The sequence below is a fragment of the Mobula birostris genome, chromosome 24, assembly GCF_030028105.1.
Source record: "Mobula birostris isolate sMobBir1 chromosome 24, sMobBir1.hap1, whole genome shotgun sequence".
NCBI classification, from domain to species: Eukaryota; Metazoa; Chordata; class Chondrichthyes; order Myliobatiformes; family Myliobatidae; genus Mobula; species Mobula birostris.
In genome coordinates this window covers 34,316,390-34,335,108 of record NC_092393.1, presented here as the reverse complement: position 1 = coordinate 34,335,108, position 18,719 = coordinate 34,316,390, and the positions used below count along the sequence as shown (strand labels likewise).

The 18,719-nt window shown below is 37.0% G+C and overlaps 1 protein-coding gene across 2 annotated transcripts in view; it reads right to left on the bottom strand.

Moving 5' to 3' along the window:
• Nucleotides 1–18,719, bottom strand: part of jmjd6 (jumonji domain containing 6, arginine demethylase and lysine hydroxylase) — a 33,340-nt gene that overhangs the window by 558 nt on the left and 14,063 nt on the right. For both annotated transcript variants that reach the window (XM_072242502.1, XM_072242503.1), the window contains 4 exons: nt 15,343–15,731; nt 10,662–10,948; nt 9,079–9,214; nt 7,653–7,791 (listed from right to left, as the gene is read on the bottom strand). In XM_072242502.1, coding sequence (XP_072098603.1) covers nt 7,653–7,791; nt 9,079–9,214; nt 10,662–10,948; nt 15,343–15,731 — 951 coding nt within the window. The remainder of the gene's footprint in view (nt 1–7,652; nt 7,792–9,078; nt 9,215–10,661; nt 10,949–15,342; nt 15,732–18,719) is intronic.

Sequence of the window (18,719 nt, the reverse complement as noted above, 5' to 3'; positions counted from 1 at the left end):
ACAAATATTTTCTACAAAATTACATTAACATTGATCTATAATGCACATTTTCTTTCAATTTTATTCTTCTTCCCCCCGCCCCACCCCCCGGCATAGGAACCAATGACATTATCTATAAAATGTGCAAAATATAAAAAAACAATATTCAGTTGACTATTATAATTGAGCAATTACATAAAACTGTCATGCAATGACAAGAGCTATATGATAATGGAAATAACTCAAGTATGCTGTGATACAGTGAGCTCCTTTATACAAATATTGATGCAGCTGCATGACAGAAAGTGTATATGACATAGCTACATGTATTGTTTTACTAAACAGAACAGGGCTTTATGTTGGTACTTTAGGTGATCCTAAACAAAGCCTTGCTGTGATGTTTTATCAGTCCTGGACTGCTCTAAAATCTGAAATGCATTCCTACAGTATTGGTAAATGATGCCAAACATTTTAAAAGAAAACAGGAAACAAATTTAAACATGGTAAATAAATTGAGGAAAATTGGCAAAAATTGTAATACTTTAGGGCATACTTACATGGCATAAATTTAAAAAAAACACTATACAAGATTAGCTTAGTCTCAAATCTTCAGAGTAAAGCAAAATCAATTATTTAAAGAGATTTAAGGACTGTAGAAAGAATAGACAGCAAACTAAAAAAGGATACTGGAAGAAAGACCAATGAATATTTTAAGGACCTTTTGTAAACAAAAGGTCTACAGTATCAATGGAATGAACAATAAATGGATTTCAAAAAGAGCAATTTAAAAGTAAATAGGCAAATCACAGTTACTCGAGAAAGTAGCCAAATTCACGAAGTGTGCATTAGTTTAAAAACGCAAACACGAGGAAATCTGCAGATGCTGGAATTTCAAGCAACATACAAAAATTGCTGGTGAATGCAGCAGGCCAGGCAGCCTCTATAGGAAGAGGTACAGTCGACGTTTCGGGCCGAGACCCTTCGTCAGGACTAACTGAAAGAAGAGATAGTAAGAGATTTGAAAGTGGGAGGGGGAGGGGGAGATCAGAAATGATAGGAGAAGACAGGAGGGGGAGGGATGGAGCTAAGAGCTGGAAAGTTGATTGGCAACAGGGATATGAGGCTGGAGAAGGGAGAGGATCATGGGACGGGAGGTCTAGGGAGAAAGAAAGGTGGGGGGGGGGGAAGCCCAGAGGGTGGGCAAGGAGTATAGTGAGAAGGACAGAGGGAGAAAAAGGAGAGAGAAAAAAAAACTTAATAAATAAATAACAGATGGGGTACGTAGGGGAGGTGGGGCATTAACGGAAATTAGAGAAGTCAATGTTCATGCCACCAGGTTAGAGGCTATCCAGACGGAATATAAGGTGTTGTTCCTCCAACCTGAGTGTGGCTTCATCTTTACAGTAGAGGAGGCCGTGGATAGACATATCAGAATGGGAATGGGATGTGGAATTAAAATGTGTGGCCACTGGGAAATCCTGCTTTCTCTGGCAGACACAGCATAGGTGTTCAGCGAAACAGTTTAAAAATGTAGCACAAATTTCTAGGAGGATTACAGGAAACTAGTTTCAGAACTCAATAGTATTAATGAAAAGCACTAATGGTACTAAAAACTGCTTTATCAAGGTGCATCAAACCATTCCTAATATATACACTGATGTTAGAATAATAAGGTAAATGTTATACAATCAGCAGTCACAATCAAGATGGTCATTATTCAGAAAGACCCATGGCATCACCAAGAGTTTGTTAGATGAAGCCGAATGTCATTTGAACAGCAAGTCGCTCACATTGCGGGAAACGCACCCTGAACTCATCAATACCTGTGTTAATAACAAATATAAACTAATGACTTAAATAGGAGATCTAGTGAACTGGATAAACCATATCAGCATGAAATAAATGCACCACATATAGAAATTACTCTCCTTGACTTGTACTTCAATTCCACAGCTACTTCTGCCCAAAGCCAATAGTTGAATCAACATACTATAATGCTCAGGTCTACATTAGTTTATAGCTCAGTCTAAAGAGGTCACCCTTAAAATTTAAGAGTTTACCATATCTGCAAAAATATTGAGTTGCTTTTCCTGGTTTCCTCCATGCTATCTGTGAATAGAGGAAGCATAAGGTTTTACCCCATTTCAATTCCTCCCCCCATCTGTGAAAGATTTTGCACTAACTTACAAATTCTTACAGAATTCCTGCTCTAATATTCTAGTTTCAAAACAGCCTTCTCCAAAAAGCTGTGATGTAGAAGGAAGCTTATTTTGTACAAAGCAATGTAAATAAATAAATAACACTAGAGTTACAGTAGCAGGTAGAGAAATAAAAACCTCCAAACAATAATAATAATGATAATAATATGATCTTCCCAGGAGCTTGCAACAAAATACCTATCAGAATCTAACAATAGGCAGAGAAAAGATGTACATCTTTGTTTTAATGCTGTGTACCGCCATAGCGTTTTGTCATGAAGAAGCAATTTTTGTTTGAGATTTCAGGGCAGATACATTTAGAAGAATTGAAGGAAAGTATTCTTGCAACAAACAGTTTGTTTAGTTTTCATTTTCTGCAGAAAATGGTATAATGGGTTTGGTTACTCTAGAGCAACTTGAATTACACTGATCCACTTTTGAAGTATAAACATATTTACTAACTGGAGGTACAATTGAATCTATAAGCACAAGGAATATATTTAGAGTCAGGATTAAAAGCTTTAGAGGGGGTCTGAAGAATGTTTCCACTCATGAATGTAGGTACTCAAACATTTAAGTGTCTGGATAATCAGTTAAATTGTTAACACATGGCAGAATATGGACCAAGTGCTGGGAAAGAGGCAGGCACTGATGGTAGAAATTAACACAGTGAGCTGAACAGCTTGTTTCTGTTGGACAATTCTATCGGCCATATTACCATATTCAGCATGGATTTGTGAGTGTTTTGAATGTACACTAATTTGTATCATACATCAAATGTGAAGGGCTTATTGCATTTTACATTGTAAGAAATAAAATCATCAAACTAAATGCTCAAGTTATTATTCCATAGAACTCAATCACTTAAAAGTATGCCTATTTTTTTCTACAAAAATGATAATTTCCAGAATCAATATTTCAACCATCTTGTATATTGGAATAACTGGTCCTCATTTTTCTTAAAATGATTGCAGACAATATTTGTCTATTTCATTCCATTTCACATAGGTAATTTTTGCTGATATATTAAAAGGACATCTTACACAAGTTCGTAACTGAAGCAGTATTATTCTGAAGCATTCAACCTGACTTGATGCACAGCCTTTCATATTTTCTCTCGTAGGAACACCTCTCATTATTAACTTTGTAAAATAACTCACTCTCACCTCAGTTGTAGCTGAAATTCTCATTCACACCAAAACAAAACTCACCCAACTGTCCAGTTCTTATAATGTTCCTCTAAACCGTCATCCCAGTTAACACACTGCTCTGAGTTCAACACTTACAAGTTAATAGTTATGTTTAAAGTCCTTCATGTTATTAGCTTTACTAATCACTATAGATCCTCCAGTCCTACTAAACTCCCCATCCCAACATTGGCAGACATGTCATCAAATATGCAGTACCAATATTCAGGCACGCCTTCCATAATATAATCAGAATCACAGAAAATAACGGTTTATTCATATTATATTCATTGAACTGTTTTAACAGTGGCAATTCAGAATACAACACTAAGACACTCGTTATTGAAAGGAAATCAGTTGATCTATCACATCGACAGTAGCTTTATGCAAGGAAACTCCATAGCCCTTTCATCTTGATTTTGCTAATTCTCTCTTTTCAGATACTTACCCAGCTTCCTTGTAAACCCTACAATTAAATCTGCATTCATTAGAAAGTCAAGCAGTGTATTCCACCTCAAAACCAGTCACCAAGAAAAGATTTTTCCTCATGACATTTTCATATTGCTTCAGCTTCCTTTCCTCCCTATTTAAAATGCAATGCTTCAGTTAAAACTGAAGTCACCATCACACTTTTATCTTTTGTTTCAAACCATTTCTGTCTGATTACATCTCTATAAAAATGTGAGAAATACAGTGGAATGCAAAAGTTTGGGTACCCCGGTCAAAATTTCTGTTACCGTGAATAGCTAAGCGAGTAAAAGATGAACTGATTTCCAAAAGGCACAACTTTAAAGATGACACACTTCTTAATATTTTAAGCAAGGAAACTTTTTTATCTCCATCTTTTACGGTTTCAAATTAACAAGAAAGGAAAAGGGCCCGAAGCAAAAGTTTGGGCACCCTGCATGGCAGTACTTAGTAATACCCCCTTTGGCAAGTATCACAGCTTGTAAACGCTTTTTGTAGCCAGCTAAGAGTCTTTCAATTCTTGTTTGGGGGATTTTTACCTATTCCTCCGTGCAAAAGACTTTAGTTCTGTGAGATTCTTGGGCCATCTTGCATGCACTGCTCTTTTGAGATCTATCCACAGATTTTCGATGATGTTTAGGTCAGGGGACCGTGAGGGCCATGGCAAAACCTTCAGCTTGCGCCTCTTGAGGTAGTCCATTGTAGATTTTGAGGTGTGAATAGGTTCATTATCCTGTTGTAGAAACCATCCTCTTTTCATCTTCGGCTTTTTTTTTATATATATACAGACAGTATGATGTTTGCTTCCAGAATTTGCTGGTATTTAATTGATTTCATTCTTCCCTCTACCAGTAAATGTTCCCTGTGCCACTGGCTGCAACACAAGCCCAAAGCATGATCGATCCACCCCCGTGCTTAACAGTTGGGGAGGGGTTCTTTTCATGAAATTCTGCACCCTTTTTTCTCCAAACATACCTTTGCTCATTGCGGCCGAAAAGTTCTATTTTAACTTCATCAGTCCACAGGACTTGTTTCCAAAATGCATCAGGTTTTAGATGTTCCTTTGAACCTTTTGAACAGAATTTCTTGGCTGCAATGAGCAAAGGTATGTTTGGAGAAAAAAGTGTGCAGAATTTCATGAAAAGAACCCCTCTCCAACTGTTAAGCATGGGGGTGGATCAATCATGCTTTGGGCTTGTGTTACAGCCAGTGGCACGGGGAACATCTACTGGTAGAGGGAAGAATGAATTCAATTAAATATCAGCAAATTCTGGAAGCAAACATCACACTGTCTGTAAAAAAGCTGAAGATGAAACGAGGATGGCTTCTACAACAGGATAATGAACCTAAATACACCTCAAAATCCACATTGGACTACCTCAAGAGGCGCAAGCTGAAGGTTTTGCCATGGCCCTCACAGTCCCCTGACCTAAACATCGAGAATCTGTGGATAGACCTCAAAAGAGCAGTGCATGCAAGATGGCCCAAGAATCTCACAGAACTAGAAGTCTTTTGCAAGGAAGAATGGGTGAAAGTCCCCCAAACAAGAATTGAAAGACTCTTAGCTGGCTACAAAAAGTGTTTACAAGCTGTGATACTTGCCAAAGGGGGTGTTACTCAGTACTGCCATGCAGGGTGCCCAAACTTTTGCTTTGGGCCCTTTGCCTTTTTTGCTATTTTGAAACTGTAAAAGATGGAAATAAAAAAGTTCCCTTGCTTAAAATATTAAAGAAATGTGTCATCTTTAACTTTATGCCTTTTGGAAATCAGTTCAACTTTTACTCGCTTAGCTATTCACAGGAACAAATTTTGATCAGGGGTGCCTAAACTTTTGCATGCCACTATATGTTGAAGATATGGCAAGCTGTATGTGTCAGAGAGTTAATAACCAAACTGAATCATAAAATCAATGATTACTTCCAACAGAAAGAATGATGACTGAAATTATGAGTAAGTGTACTGTGTGTCCTAAATTGTGTTGTGAATGCATTGCTCAATATATCTAACTGGGAACTATAGAAGGAAGGCTGATTCAATAAAGTACAAATACTCATTTACAAACGTGGTAGTAGTGATTAAAAATGATCAGTAAATGATTCATATACCTGTATCTGAATTTGACAGAAAGAATTAGAAAGCGAAAATTTGGAATGAAAAAAGTTGAAGGTGCATTTCTGGTACCCTCACAGTTAACATTCCACTTAGAGTGACAATAAGGTTGTGAATCAAATCATTTTTTCGATCAGAATAAACTACTGAAATAATTAGCTGGTAAGTTAGTCTGGTTCGAGCAGGTATTGATGTTTCTTACTCAAAGTTAAGATGCTTCCTGAATCACAGGTACATGGATGTTCAAATTATATTAGCCATAATTCCTTAACTAGAGCATTTTTTTGAAAGCTTCTCTCCCTACAGTAAACCTATGGTAACCTAACACTATTATGAAATGTTATTTTTCAATAAGTTAGCGCATTTCCCTTTTGAGATACAAGATCAGCGAGGTACAAACAACCTGTAATCAGTGTGAGAGTTTCTGAGCACCTCAGCTACTTGTCACATGGACAGTTTGCATTTGTTGTAGCTATCTTCATTCTCCAAAACACCCAAGAATGTACTTCTTATATTTACATTTCCTCTGTGCTTAGTCCTATCCTTCCCAGAAATCTCTCCATGTCTTTGTCCATATTTTCTTATTTTTTTTTCTTTCCCCTTTCCCCTTCACTGCTGCAATGAATTTTAAAAGAAGATAGGGAAAAAAGTGGAAAAGAACCAGAATAGAAAAAACAAATTAAATGCCTAATTAAAATAATCATAGTCACAAATTGCATGATTGAGGTTAGATACTCAACTTACATAGACAATGTTCCATTTTCTTTTTCCATTTTTCTTCCCCAGGTAAATGTTTTTGCATGTATTTCTACTGTTCTAATATCTTCTTGCAATTTTTTATGAAAAACTAAATAGACTTTACCAATTTAATTGACTTTTACAAAGAAAAATAATTTTCCTGATCTACTCTGAGTCCTTTTAATAGACTGAATTTATCAAAACCCACACTGTACATTAGTGAAGTGTTTTGTGCTCTAATATTGTTTGTATTCCAAACCTGTGTGCAATTATTTTCCAATCTATCCATCTCAAGTACCTCAGCTTGGCTTGCTGATTGTTTTATTAAGATACATTTATTTTCAAGTATTAAATTTCTTTGTCTTAACCACATCTGTTTTAGAAAACTCATTATTCTGCTTGCCAAAACTTCATGGCTGATTTACAATCAGAATCTACATCAGACATTGGGACTTTCTTTAATTCAAATGACCAGTCCCATAAACGTTTATATTTGGGTTTGTGATTACCAGCACAAAAAAAAACACTTTTTTCATTAAAAATCCTCTTTTTTTTTTGGTCAGTACAAATATACTTAACAGAATTCTGCCACTAAAAATGACTTCATAAACACAAGCATTTTTTTGCCTTTTCAATTGACTTTTCTCCTTAACACTGCAATAAATATCACCAGGCTAAGTTAAACCATGTTGAAACCTTTCAATGTGAGACCAAAATCTTATTTTGATGAGCAGGTGCATATTGCTATTTGCACAGATACAGAAACAAATCTTCATGAGTTATCAAGAATTACACATTGAATTCCTTCCTTGCATGATTTTCAAATTTTGAGTTTTCCCACTATAATTGCAAGAATGGATCTCAGATTTGACTAAACATATATTACAAGTTTTATTCCATTCCTTGCTTATGACAGCATTAATGAAATCAACAAAACTTAACTCAATGATTTAAAAAAAAATTTAATTCTCACCTCTGAGTCAGAGTCTGAGGAACTGGAACTGGATGAACTAGAAGAATCACTTGAGCTGTCTGATGCAATACCTGTTGACTCCTGCAGATCAACCAAATCTGCTGCTACAGCAAGTTCTGGCCGTTCCTGCTTTAAGATCCTGTCATTATATAAAAGAGCGTATTTGATTCTTCTCAATGAACCTTTAACTGAATAAAACTGTTAATAAACTTACACTTAGACCAATACTTAAACTAATTAATTTTCTATAAGTTGTATGCCACAACTAATTTGTAATTACAAGTCTATTTATATTTTTGTGCCATTTTACACTAAAGACGCTAATTTTTAACTCCAACCTGACTTCAGCACTCTTAGTTGAAACAGAAGAGTTTCAGCTCTTGAAATAGTTGATTCCAGTTAACTAGGACACATCAGGACCAGTATAATTTGGCTCAGTTAAGCAGATGGCCAAATAGCCAGTTTCATGGAAATTGTTATAAAGGTATAAAAAAGACAAACTAAGTAACAAATTATGTATTTAAATGAAACAGAGCAAATTAAAATACTACCAAGAGCACAACAGTACTATAAATCTGTGTGTTAATTCATGGTAGTTAGTAAAGGCATTCATCTGGTGTATGCAATGAACAAAATCAGTGCAGACACCCAGTATAGATAACAGACTGCTTTCATACAAAAGTATCAACAATTGAATCCTCCAAAGCTTCATTTTCATTGTAATTCAAGATGATTGCCAATAAATATCTTCAAATTCTTAGTTCCTAACTTGAAGTAGTGAAATGACATTCACATGAAGAGCTGAACAGCTAGAATACCATGAGAATCTTGCACTAAGGTGGTGGTGTGTCAGCTATAGAGAGCAAAGTTGTCCTTGTCCTTTAGTTCTGCAAATGAGGATAATACAGTGGATTCTGGTTAACTGGGCCAGCTGTTAATCAGGGTAGCTGTTTATTTGAGACAACACTTAAAGAACAAAAACTAAACAAGAAAATTGCTGAGATTCTCAGTTTATGTGGGACACTATACTGCTTAATTGGGGCAGGAGACTGTTGCCAAATAGTTTATAACTAGTGTCAGTTACGCACACTTGTATGGCCATTTTATGCTCCAGCATGCTTAGAGCAGACATTTTTAAAATAGCATCAGTTGCGTGTGTTTGTGTTCAAAAGCAGTGATTTTGGACTCTGATAGTTGGCAATAAATAAGCAGTAAGACCATTCTGAACTGTTTGCTCACTATAGTTTCAAACATTTAGGTTTAGAGATGCCAGAACATGCAGCACATGAAACTGAAGTAATACATTAAAAGAAAGATATTTTCCATTCACTATTATTTCTGAAATAATTTACATCAGGCACAATCACAAACATTTTGAAAGCAGTATCTCCTGCTTCATTCCAAAGAACACTCTGTCTGAAATTACCTGTACCACTTTCTGGACAATTTAGGGCGTCCTCTAACGGTTTTATGCCAGACCACAGGAAAGTTGGTTGCGCTGGCAAAATTTTGAGTAACAGCAATAGTATGATCCATATTGAGTACCACGTGCCACCATCCACCTGAAAGGTAAAATGAACATTTTGTAAGAACCACATTTTTAATTCTCATTTAAAGTAGTATACGTTTACCCAGGATTAAAGGAATCCATGACTTATTTTTTCACCTTGCTATTACAACCAAAAGGAAGTCTTTTTTTCTATGTTTTCCAAAATAATCAAAGGTCATTATGGGAAAACTAGTAATACATTTTCCTTCTTATAAATCACCTTGAAGTGTTGAAATCAAAAGTTTGCAAATGGACACTAATTTGCAGCACTGACAGACGCATCCTGATGAGTACAGAAAGATGGCCATCTTGGAGTGGCTGAATGGGTCTATTATCTGGGTAATGAACAATAATTGCTAGTCAGTCAAATCATGACTTTGATACAACTTATTGAAAAATACTAGCTTTCTCAATTCAACCTCCAAACCTCCAGATCCAGCAATCCCTACAACTCATTAAAGCTTTAACATCTTTAAGCTTTATCTTCACAGCATGAAAATAAATGCCAGCTAACCTATTAAATTCCCCTACATTAACTGCAAGAACTTATATTTATGGGCAAGAAATAAGATTTTTTATGTGAACCTTGACTCGTAGCATTGTATTTACTGTAGTGGAGAGAATGACAATCAACTTGAAAATGAATTTTCTCAGTATATCACAGCACAAATATTTCATTCTTCTAAAGTGATGTATATATATTCTTTTCACTCTTAACTATTTTGCACAAAATAACATAGCTTCAGTTTCAGTGGCAAATTCTAAACCTATCAGTTCTGAATCCAGAAGAGCTGATTCTACTTAACATAAGAGACAAACAATTGACATATGTATGCCAAACATAATAAGGATGAACCAAGTCAGAAGGCTGAATGGTTAAATTATCACTTAAGAGTTATACAGAGCTAGAGAAAAACAAGTTTCATCTGTGGTCTGCGTGGAGACAAACTCTCAATCATGGCAAAGATGAGCATTTTTACACAGATTGGATGTTACACTTATTCGAATAGAATACCACAAAGACATCCGGGCCTACATAAAGTTTAGAATGAGGAAAAAAAACAAATGAGTATTGAGGCCCATTTTTGTAACACAGAATTCTCATGAATGCAGAAATTTGTCATTCCATCACAGCACAATATTAATAAACTTCTGTCTTTCCCAGATCCACTGCAAATCAATTGTCCTATGTCTCAAAAGTGTGCACCAACATGCACTGAGTCCTGAAGATTCTCAATGCCAGCTAGAAATACAACCAAAACAAAATAATCTTTCTAACAATTCAGTCATTTTTGAAAGTGGACATATTGTTACTGTTGACTGAATGGGAGAAATAGCAGTATCACCTATAAATAAAAAAATGTTAAAAAAGGTTCACTTAGGCATTATGACTTTTTAATCACTATTCATCCCATTCAATGTAGACCAGTATAAGTAAACATTACTCTGAGAAATATCACCTGGCACAAATACAGTTTCCCCAGGTTTCTGAAGAATTTCCAGAGGTTTAAACTCTTGGGGCCAGGTTGGTTGCTGCGTTCGAGGATAAACAATCACAAACCATGTGATGGCCTCATCCTGCTGATTTCCTCCTTCTTCCCTTGTCAGTTTTATAAGTTCACGAGGTGTATTTGTAGGAAACAGACACCAACGCTTATGACCTTGAACCAGAGCATTCCATGCACTTGTTCCTAAAGGATCAATATGGACACCAGTTCCAGACCTCGGAGGGCCCATGACAAACCATCTGAAAAGATAAATCACAGTAAATATTTTTACGTTGACATTAAATCTTGCAAGAGACTTTTTTTTTTCCCCTCAATATTGATCTTGATGTCATTCATCTTTTGTTAATGGAACACACTAGAAATATTCTTCCTGCAAAAAAAACTTTTAAGTTCAAAGTAAATTCATTATCAAAGTATATTCTACCAAGATTCATTTTCTTGTGGGCATTCACAATAAATACAAAGATGCACAAGAATCAAGGAAAAACCTCACAAAAAGACAAACCACCAATGTGTAAAAGACAACAAACTATGCAAATACCAAAAGAGAGAAAAACAAAATATTAAATAAATATCGAGAACATAGGTTGTAGAGTCCTTGAAAGTGAGTCTATAGATTGTGGAATCAGTTCAGTGTTCGGGTGAGTGAAGTTGTCCCCTCTGGCTCAAGAGCTTAATGGTTGAAGGAAAATACTGTAATTGTTCCTGAACTGGGCAGTGTCGGACCTGAGGCCTGGGCAATTCCCTCCTGATGGCAACAATGAGAAGTGAGCATAGCCTGGACACGGGTTCCCTTGAAGATGGATACTACTTTTCAGCAACAATGCTCCTTATAGATGTGCTCAGTAGGAGGGCTTTATCCTTGATGTACTGTGCTGTATCCAGTACTTTTTGTAGGCTTTTTCTGTTCAAGGGCATTGGTGTTTCCATACCAGGCTGTGATGCAACCAGTCACTGTGCTCTCAACCACACATCTAAAGAAGTTTGTCAAAGTTTTAAATGACATGCTGAATCTTCACAAACTTCTGAGTGCTACCATGCCTTCTTTGTAATGGCAGTGTGTGACCCAGGACAGATCCTCTGAAATGATAACACCGAGGAATCTAACGTTGCTGATCCTCTCCACCACTGAGCCCCTGATGAGGATCAGCTCATCAACCTCCAGTTTCTTCCTTCAGTAGTCAATATACAGCTCTTTTGTTTTTCTGACATTGAGTGTGAGATTGTTGCTGTGGCACCACTCAGCCAGATTTTCAATCTCTCTCCTATGTGCTGATTCATCACCACCTTTAATTTAGCCAGACAAATGGCGGTGTCGCCAGAAAACTTAAACATGGCATTGGAGCTGTAGTAATCAACTAGAGGGAGACATTGCAAATTCTTAAATGGTGTGCATATGACTCGGGCTTTACGCCGAATAAACTGGATGCTAGATTTAAGGACTGGACAGCTAAAGGAATAACAGCTATTTGCACTACAATGAAAGACGGAACACTGTTCAGTTTTGAAATGCTCAAAGAGAAACACTTATTAGAAAAACAAGACTTTCACCGGTATTTACAGATGCGACAGTATGTAAATAGGACGGTTAAAAATGTAACCAAGGCAAGTACATGTCTGATAGAGATATTTAGAAAAGCATATAATTCAGACAACGGTAGTAGAATAATTTCAAGCGTTTATAAGGGTTTGTCAAATCTTAAAACACATTCGACTTCATACATTAAAACAAAATGGAAGGACGAAGGAGGGATAATAACATGAGGAAGACTGGACAATAATATGGAGGTATCAATGGAAGTGTACCAGTTCACAGAAATGCAGGGAGTTCGAGTGGAAAAACTTGATAAGATATTTTATTACACCCTCTCAGAAATCCCATTATAATAGTAACCCCCCTGCTTGCTGGAGAAATTGTGGAAATCAAAATGCAAACTATTATCATATTTTCTGGGAATGCCCTGTTATCAAAGACTATTGGAGTGGGATACATAATGCCCTACAAGACATCTTTAAATGTGAAATACCCTTACAGAGTAAGACCATATATTTTGGGTATATACCTCAAGAATGGTTGAAAAGAGATAAATATTTAATGAATGTACTGCTGGTGGCTGGTAAAAAGACCCTTACCAGGAAATGGTTATCACAGAAAAGCCCAACTTTAAATGTATGGATGGAAATTACAATGGACATTTACAAAATGGAGAAGATACTATCATCTGTTAATAAGTTGGAACAATTTTATTCATACTGGAAAAAAATGGTTTAACTACATAACACCTCATAGGCCTGATTTTATTCTCACAAGTCAATGAATATGTTGTAAAAAAAAAATTACTCCCAACTCTGTACATAGTTTTTCTTTCGATTGTTCTCTCTCTTCTCCTTTCTATAAGTGTATACCTCAGATAAATATTATGTGGAGATTTGTGACAAATATGATTACGATATATATGTACAGTATCTGAAATACATCTTATGGAAATGTTTGTTTGATGATGAAATTCAATAAAAAAAATAAATTGCAAAAAAATGTGTAGTAAAACCTTTAACCTTTTCTTCCAAAAAGGTCTCATATGGTCATTCAGAAAGTCACTCTCAATGACAGATGTAAGTATATTACTTGGTGAAAAAATGAAAATAGGAAAACGAAAGGATAAAATAAATGCCACTCTATTCTACCAAACATACACAATGTCATTGAAACTTCACTCTTCACACCCCTTATGACATCTCTCCAAATTATAGGTCATAGGTCAACTTTTACTTCCCCTCTGATCTTGTATGTCAAACTCAACTCCACATACAAGATCAGAGAGATTCTACTTTTCCAATTTGGAACCCTCTTCCAACCAGTGTTCAGATTAATTTCCTGCACAGTTCCCTGTCATTGTTTTCTTTGCTGGCATCTTGAACATTAACAAGAAGCCACAAAAAAAAAAGTCAGATTCATTTATAATGCCATCATGAAGAGCAGCTATTTGGGACTCGGTGATGTGGTGGATTAAAATGTCAAGAGGCTATTTCCCTGATATAATTACATGAAGAGGTCAAGGTACAATTGAATAAGCCAAGGTCCAGAGAGACTTAAGAATCCTCCTGTGAGACTACCAGAAGGTTAGTTTACAGGTTGAGTCGGTGGAAAAGAAAGCAAATGTAATGTTGGCATCCATTTCAAGGTAAATAAATACAAAAAGCAAGGAGACAATGCTGAGCCTTTACAAGAATCTAGTCAGGCCACATTTAGAGTATTGTCAATGGTTTTGGGCCCAACATCTCAGAAAGGATGTATTGTCATTGGAGAGTGTCCAGTGGAGGTTCACAAGGATGATTCCAGGAATGAAAGGGTTAAAATGAGCACCTGGCAGCTTTGGGCCCGTACTCAATGGAATTTATAATGCAGGAGGGATCTCATTGAAGCCTACCGAAAATTGAAGGGACTAGATATGGTGCATGTGGAGAGGATGTTTTCTCTGGTGGGGGTATCTGGAACTAGAAGGCACAACCTCAAAATTGAGGGACAACCCTTTAGAATAGAGGTAAGGAGGAACTTTTTTTAAACCAGAGAGTATTAAATCCATGGAATGCTCTGCCACAGACTGTGGTGGAGGTCAAGTCATTGGGTATATTTAAGGCAGAAGTTGAGTTTCCAGATCGGTCAGGGCATCAAAGGATATGGGAAAAAAGCAGGTGTAGGGGCTTGAGTGGGATCTAGAATCAGCCACGATGGAATGGCAGAGCAGACTTGTTGAGCCGAATGGTTAATTCTGCTCCTATGTCTTATGGCTTAAGGTAGGTTGTAGAAAATTAAGTGGTTTTGTGCAAAAAAGGTCTTCCAAGGCTAGGTTGCAGGCCTATTTCTGACACCGATTAGGTGACTGTTTCCTCTGAACTTAAGACTTCAGAATTCTTGATGTAACTCTGTTCCATTGCTTCTGCATACATGTTCAAAGTTTACACAAAAAAATCAAATTAACTATCATCACAGTTAATAATATTTTGGATAGAATTGTCAAGGAAAAGAAAACCATCTGAGTGGGATGCTTTACCTACAATATATTCCAATATTGCAAAAAGCTACCACTGATAAAGAACTTCAAGCTGTAGTTGCTTTTGATAATATGAATGGGATTGCTGAATAAAACTGACTCACAAGATGTACTCATTTCCCATCCTGAGAAAGCAGTCCAAAAATATTTGGCCCTTCCTTACTGAAAGCGAATCTTAGTACTATTTTCTCAATTCTTTGCATATTTTCTTAAAATATCTTTTTCAACAAAGGAGTATCCTTTTGAATAGTTCTTTCAAAATCATGGGTATTTAGGCAGAACCATGTTTAAAAGATCAATCATTTTCTCATTTTCTTTTTATTAAAGATCAATAATTGCCAGATACCCATCAGGGTGACTTCCAATGTAAAACAGAATCTATTGTTCTGCATTATTATAGCTCACAGCCTTCTCTAATATATAAAAAAAACAAGACTCCAGAGTTCCAAGTGGACCTTCCACACAATTTCAACTTGAAATATAGAAATTCCACCCAAGGCTTTTGGGATAGAGAAGCTACCTTATACATGCTGAAAATATACAGGCAGCAATGAAAACAGATTTGTCCAGGCTGCTATTACCTGTATGGAGGTCTTCGCTTTTCCCCTGCAAACTGGAACAAATCATCCTTGAAATATTTTGGCACTTCATAATCTTCTAAAAGTTTCCTTCTTTTAGGATGCTCCCCATAGCTACTGTCAAAAATGTACAGAGGACTATCATCTTTTGTAGTTTCCATATAGTCAGCGTAATACTTCATCTTCATTTTAACAGAATAACCATCGTTGTCTTCCCCACACTTAAATTTTTGATTCCTGTACTTGCGCTTTAATCGCTCCAGTGTCCACTTTTCATGTGCTGCCCATCCTCGCTCAGCATTTATCAGTACCACAGGCTTATAAGGTTTCTCATACTTCTCAATAAAATATTCAACACTTGTCTCCAAAGCATCTATCCTTTCTACATTGTCCTAGAAGAAAGTAGAAAATAAATGTTAACATAAAACAATTTGACTTTGCAATTTCAGCAAATAGGAAATACAGATTCAGACACTGCAATGAGGTAGTTCCAAATATTTCTGCTTTGGTTAGGAGGGATGATGGTGCCTAATGCTTTCATCTTCAGAAACAGCTCTATTTCTACCTTTAATATCTTTATTTTTTCCTTTCGGGGTTCTTTTGAAGACCCTGACCTGGAGTTACACGCAGGCTTTGGTTCTTTGCGGGAATGGGACCCGTTCTCAGGTTTCCATGACTGGCCACTATTTGACATGCCAAGAGCTTGGCCTGAGAATCTCGATCATGTTCGGAAACCTAAGATCTTGGGGCCCTGGAGGCGGGTGGATCGAGGGTCGCTGTCACGGCTGGAGACTCGTGTCGTCGGGGAAGCTGGAAAATCTTTCACTGTGGGCCAGAAGACCCAAGGTCTTTGTGATCTTTGAACACAGAGTTTGAAAAAACCGATGAAACAAACTTTTAAGATCATAAACCAGTGTGTTGTTGTTATGTCTCCTGCTCGCTGTGAAAATGGGGGGCACCTCACTCTCCCTTGCCAGGGAGAGAGAGAACCTGTGGATTGTCTAATTCCAAATGAAGTGTGAAGTTTTTGGGGTAATTTTAGTGTGTCTTTGCTATTGCTTAGCACACACTAAGGCTCGGAGATTGCACTGATGCGTGTTTATTTTTGCTGGGGAAGGAGAGGGGGATCGCTGCTCGCTAATGCGCAGGAGGGGGGAGTTGGGGGGGGACTTCGGGGTTCTCACATTTAACTGTCGTTTATTCTTTGGGGCACTTCTCTGTTTTCGTGGATGTTTTGCGTAGCAAAGGCATTTCAGGATATATATTGTATACATTTCTCTGACATTAAACTTGGCCTTTGAAAACGCAGAACAGTTCAGTTAACCATGGTTAGAAAAGATGGGTCTCTTAAATTTTGATCTCATCAACAGCTCGCAATAAAACCACTAACAAATTTATCATTCCTCCATGGGTTTAAGTAGTTGTGTTATGTTTTGTAACTTCAAAACAGTAAACTAATTTAAAGGAAGGCACGGGAGTCCAAACATGCAGGTCTAACTTCAAATTTACTTCAAGCGAAGTACGCATATCATTTGGTAGCATGACGATGTATGCAATTCACACATTTATACATACGACTCATAATGAATTATGTAAATTAACAAGAATGCTTAATCATCAACATATTTACAAGATTACTTATTGAAATATTAAATACACGCTGCTCCCTTCTTAGCTATAAACTCCGTCAATATAGAATGTATCTGAATGAACTTATATACACAGTATACTATACAATACAGCTACTATATACAGTGCCTATAAGTATTCATCCCCTTTGGAAGCTTTCCTGTTTTATTGCTTTAGAACATTGAATCACAGTAGATTTAATTTGGCTTTCCTAACAGAAGCCTCTTGTGTCAAAGTGAAGTGAAAACAAATTTCTACAAATTGGTCTATATTTATTAGTTATTAAACAAAATAATTGACTGTAAAATTACTCACCCCCTTCAAGTCAGTATTTAGTAAATGCACATTTGACAGCAATTACAGCCATAGTGGATCAGTCTGTGTGGATAGGTTTCTATCAGCTTTGCACATCGGGTCACTTCAATTTTTCTCCCATTCTTCTTTACAAAATCACTCAAGCTCTGTCAGAATGCATGAGGATCATGAGTGAACAGCCCTTTCCAAGTCCAGCCATAAATTCTCAAATGGATTGAGGTCTGGACTTTGACTTGGCCACTCCAGGACATTAACTTTGCTGTTTTTAAGCCATTCCTGTGCAGCTTTGGCTTCATGCTTGGGGTCTTTGTCAAGCTGGAAAACAAATGTTCTCCCAAGCCGCAGTGCTCTTGCAGACTTCATCAGGTTATCCTCCAGGATTTCCCTTTATTTTGCTGCATTCATTTTACCCTCTACCATTACAAGCCTTCCAGGGCCTGCTGCAGTGAAGCAACCCCATCGCATGATGCAGCCACCACCATGCTTTATGGTAGGGATGGTGTGTTTTTGCTATGTGGCGTTTGGCTTATGCTAAACATAGCGTTTAGTCTGATGGTCAAAGTGCTCAATTTTGGTTTCATCTGACCATAGAACCTTCTTCCAGCTGACTTCAGAGTCTCCCACATGGCTTTCTGGCAAAATCTGGCCGAGCAGTGTCAAAAAAAGCTAAATCAAATCCACCGCGATTCAAAGTTGTAAAACAGTAAAACATGAAAACTTCTGAGGGGTGGGAATACTTCTAGGCACTGTACACACATCCTCAGCATAGAAGATTTTAAATTGTCCCATTTAGAACCAAAGATTTAATCACTGTGGAGAATTTTTTTACTCTGGTGGCATAACATCTTTCCTGACAAGGGTTGTCAAGTCTGCTTGGCAGGTGAAACTTGTAGCTGTGAAACAATATCAGGTTCTGGGGCCTCCTCTGTGGTGATTGTAGGAAGTGACGCTGAGACTGCAGAACATGGTTCTGACAACTCTGGAACCTTTCTTTTTCCTTTCCTTTTTCTTCTTTCTAGGATGTCTCTCTTGAACTAATGAAGATGCATGAGTACACCATGGAGACAGTTGGGGCATCTCCCAATATCATTCTTAATTTGCTTTCAGTTAGGTCTATTGCAGAGGACGTGGCAAGCAAATTGTGGATGGATTTTCAAATCACGTTGTAGCTGTTTCACTGTTCCCCACAATACTGGTCCTCTTGTTTGCCATATTCAAGCTCAATGTGACTTGCTGGTTGCTGTATTTCACTGTTATGGATGTCAATCCCACAAGAGTTATATTTTTTTCCAGTACAAGTTCTTAATTGGACATCTTCAGGCTTCGGTTTAATATCTTTGAAATGCCTCTCAGACTCATTTTGTAGAATGACTGAAACAGCTGAACCAGTGTCTAATTCCATTTTAATTTGCCATTCCCTTCTGTGTAAACCATAT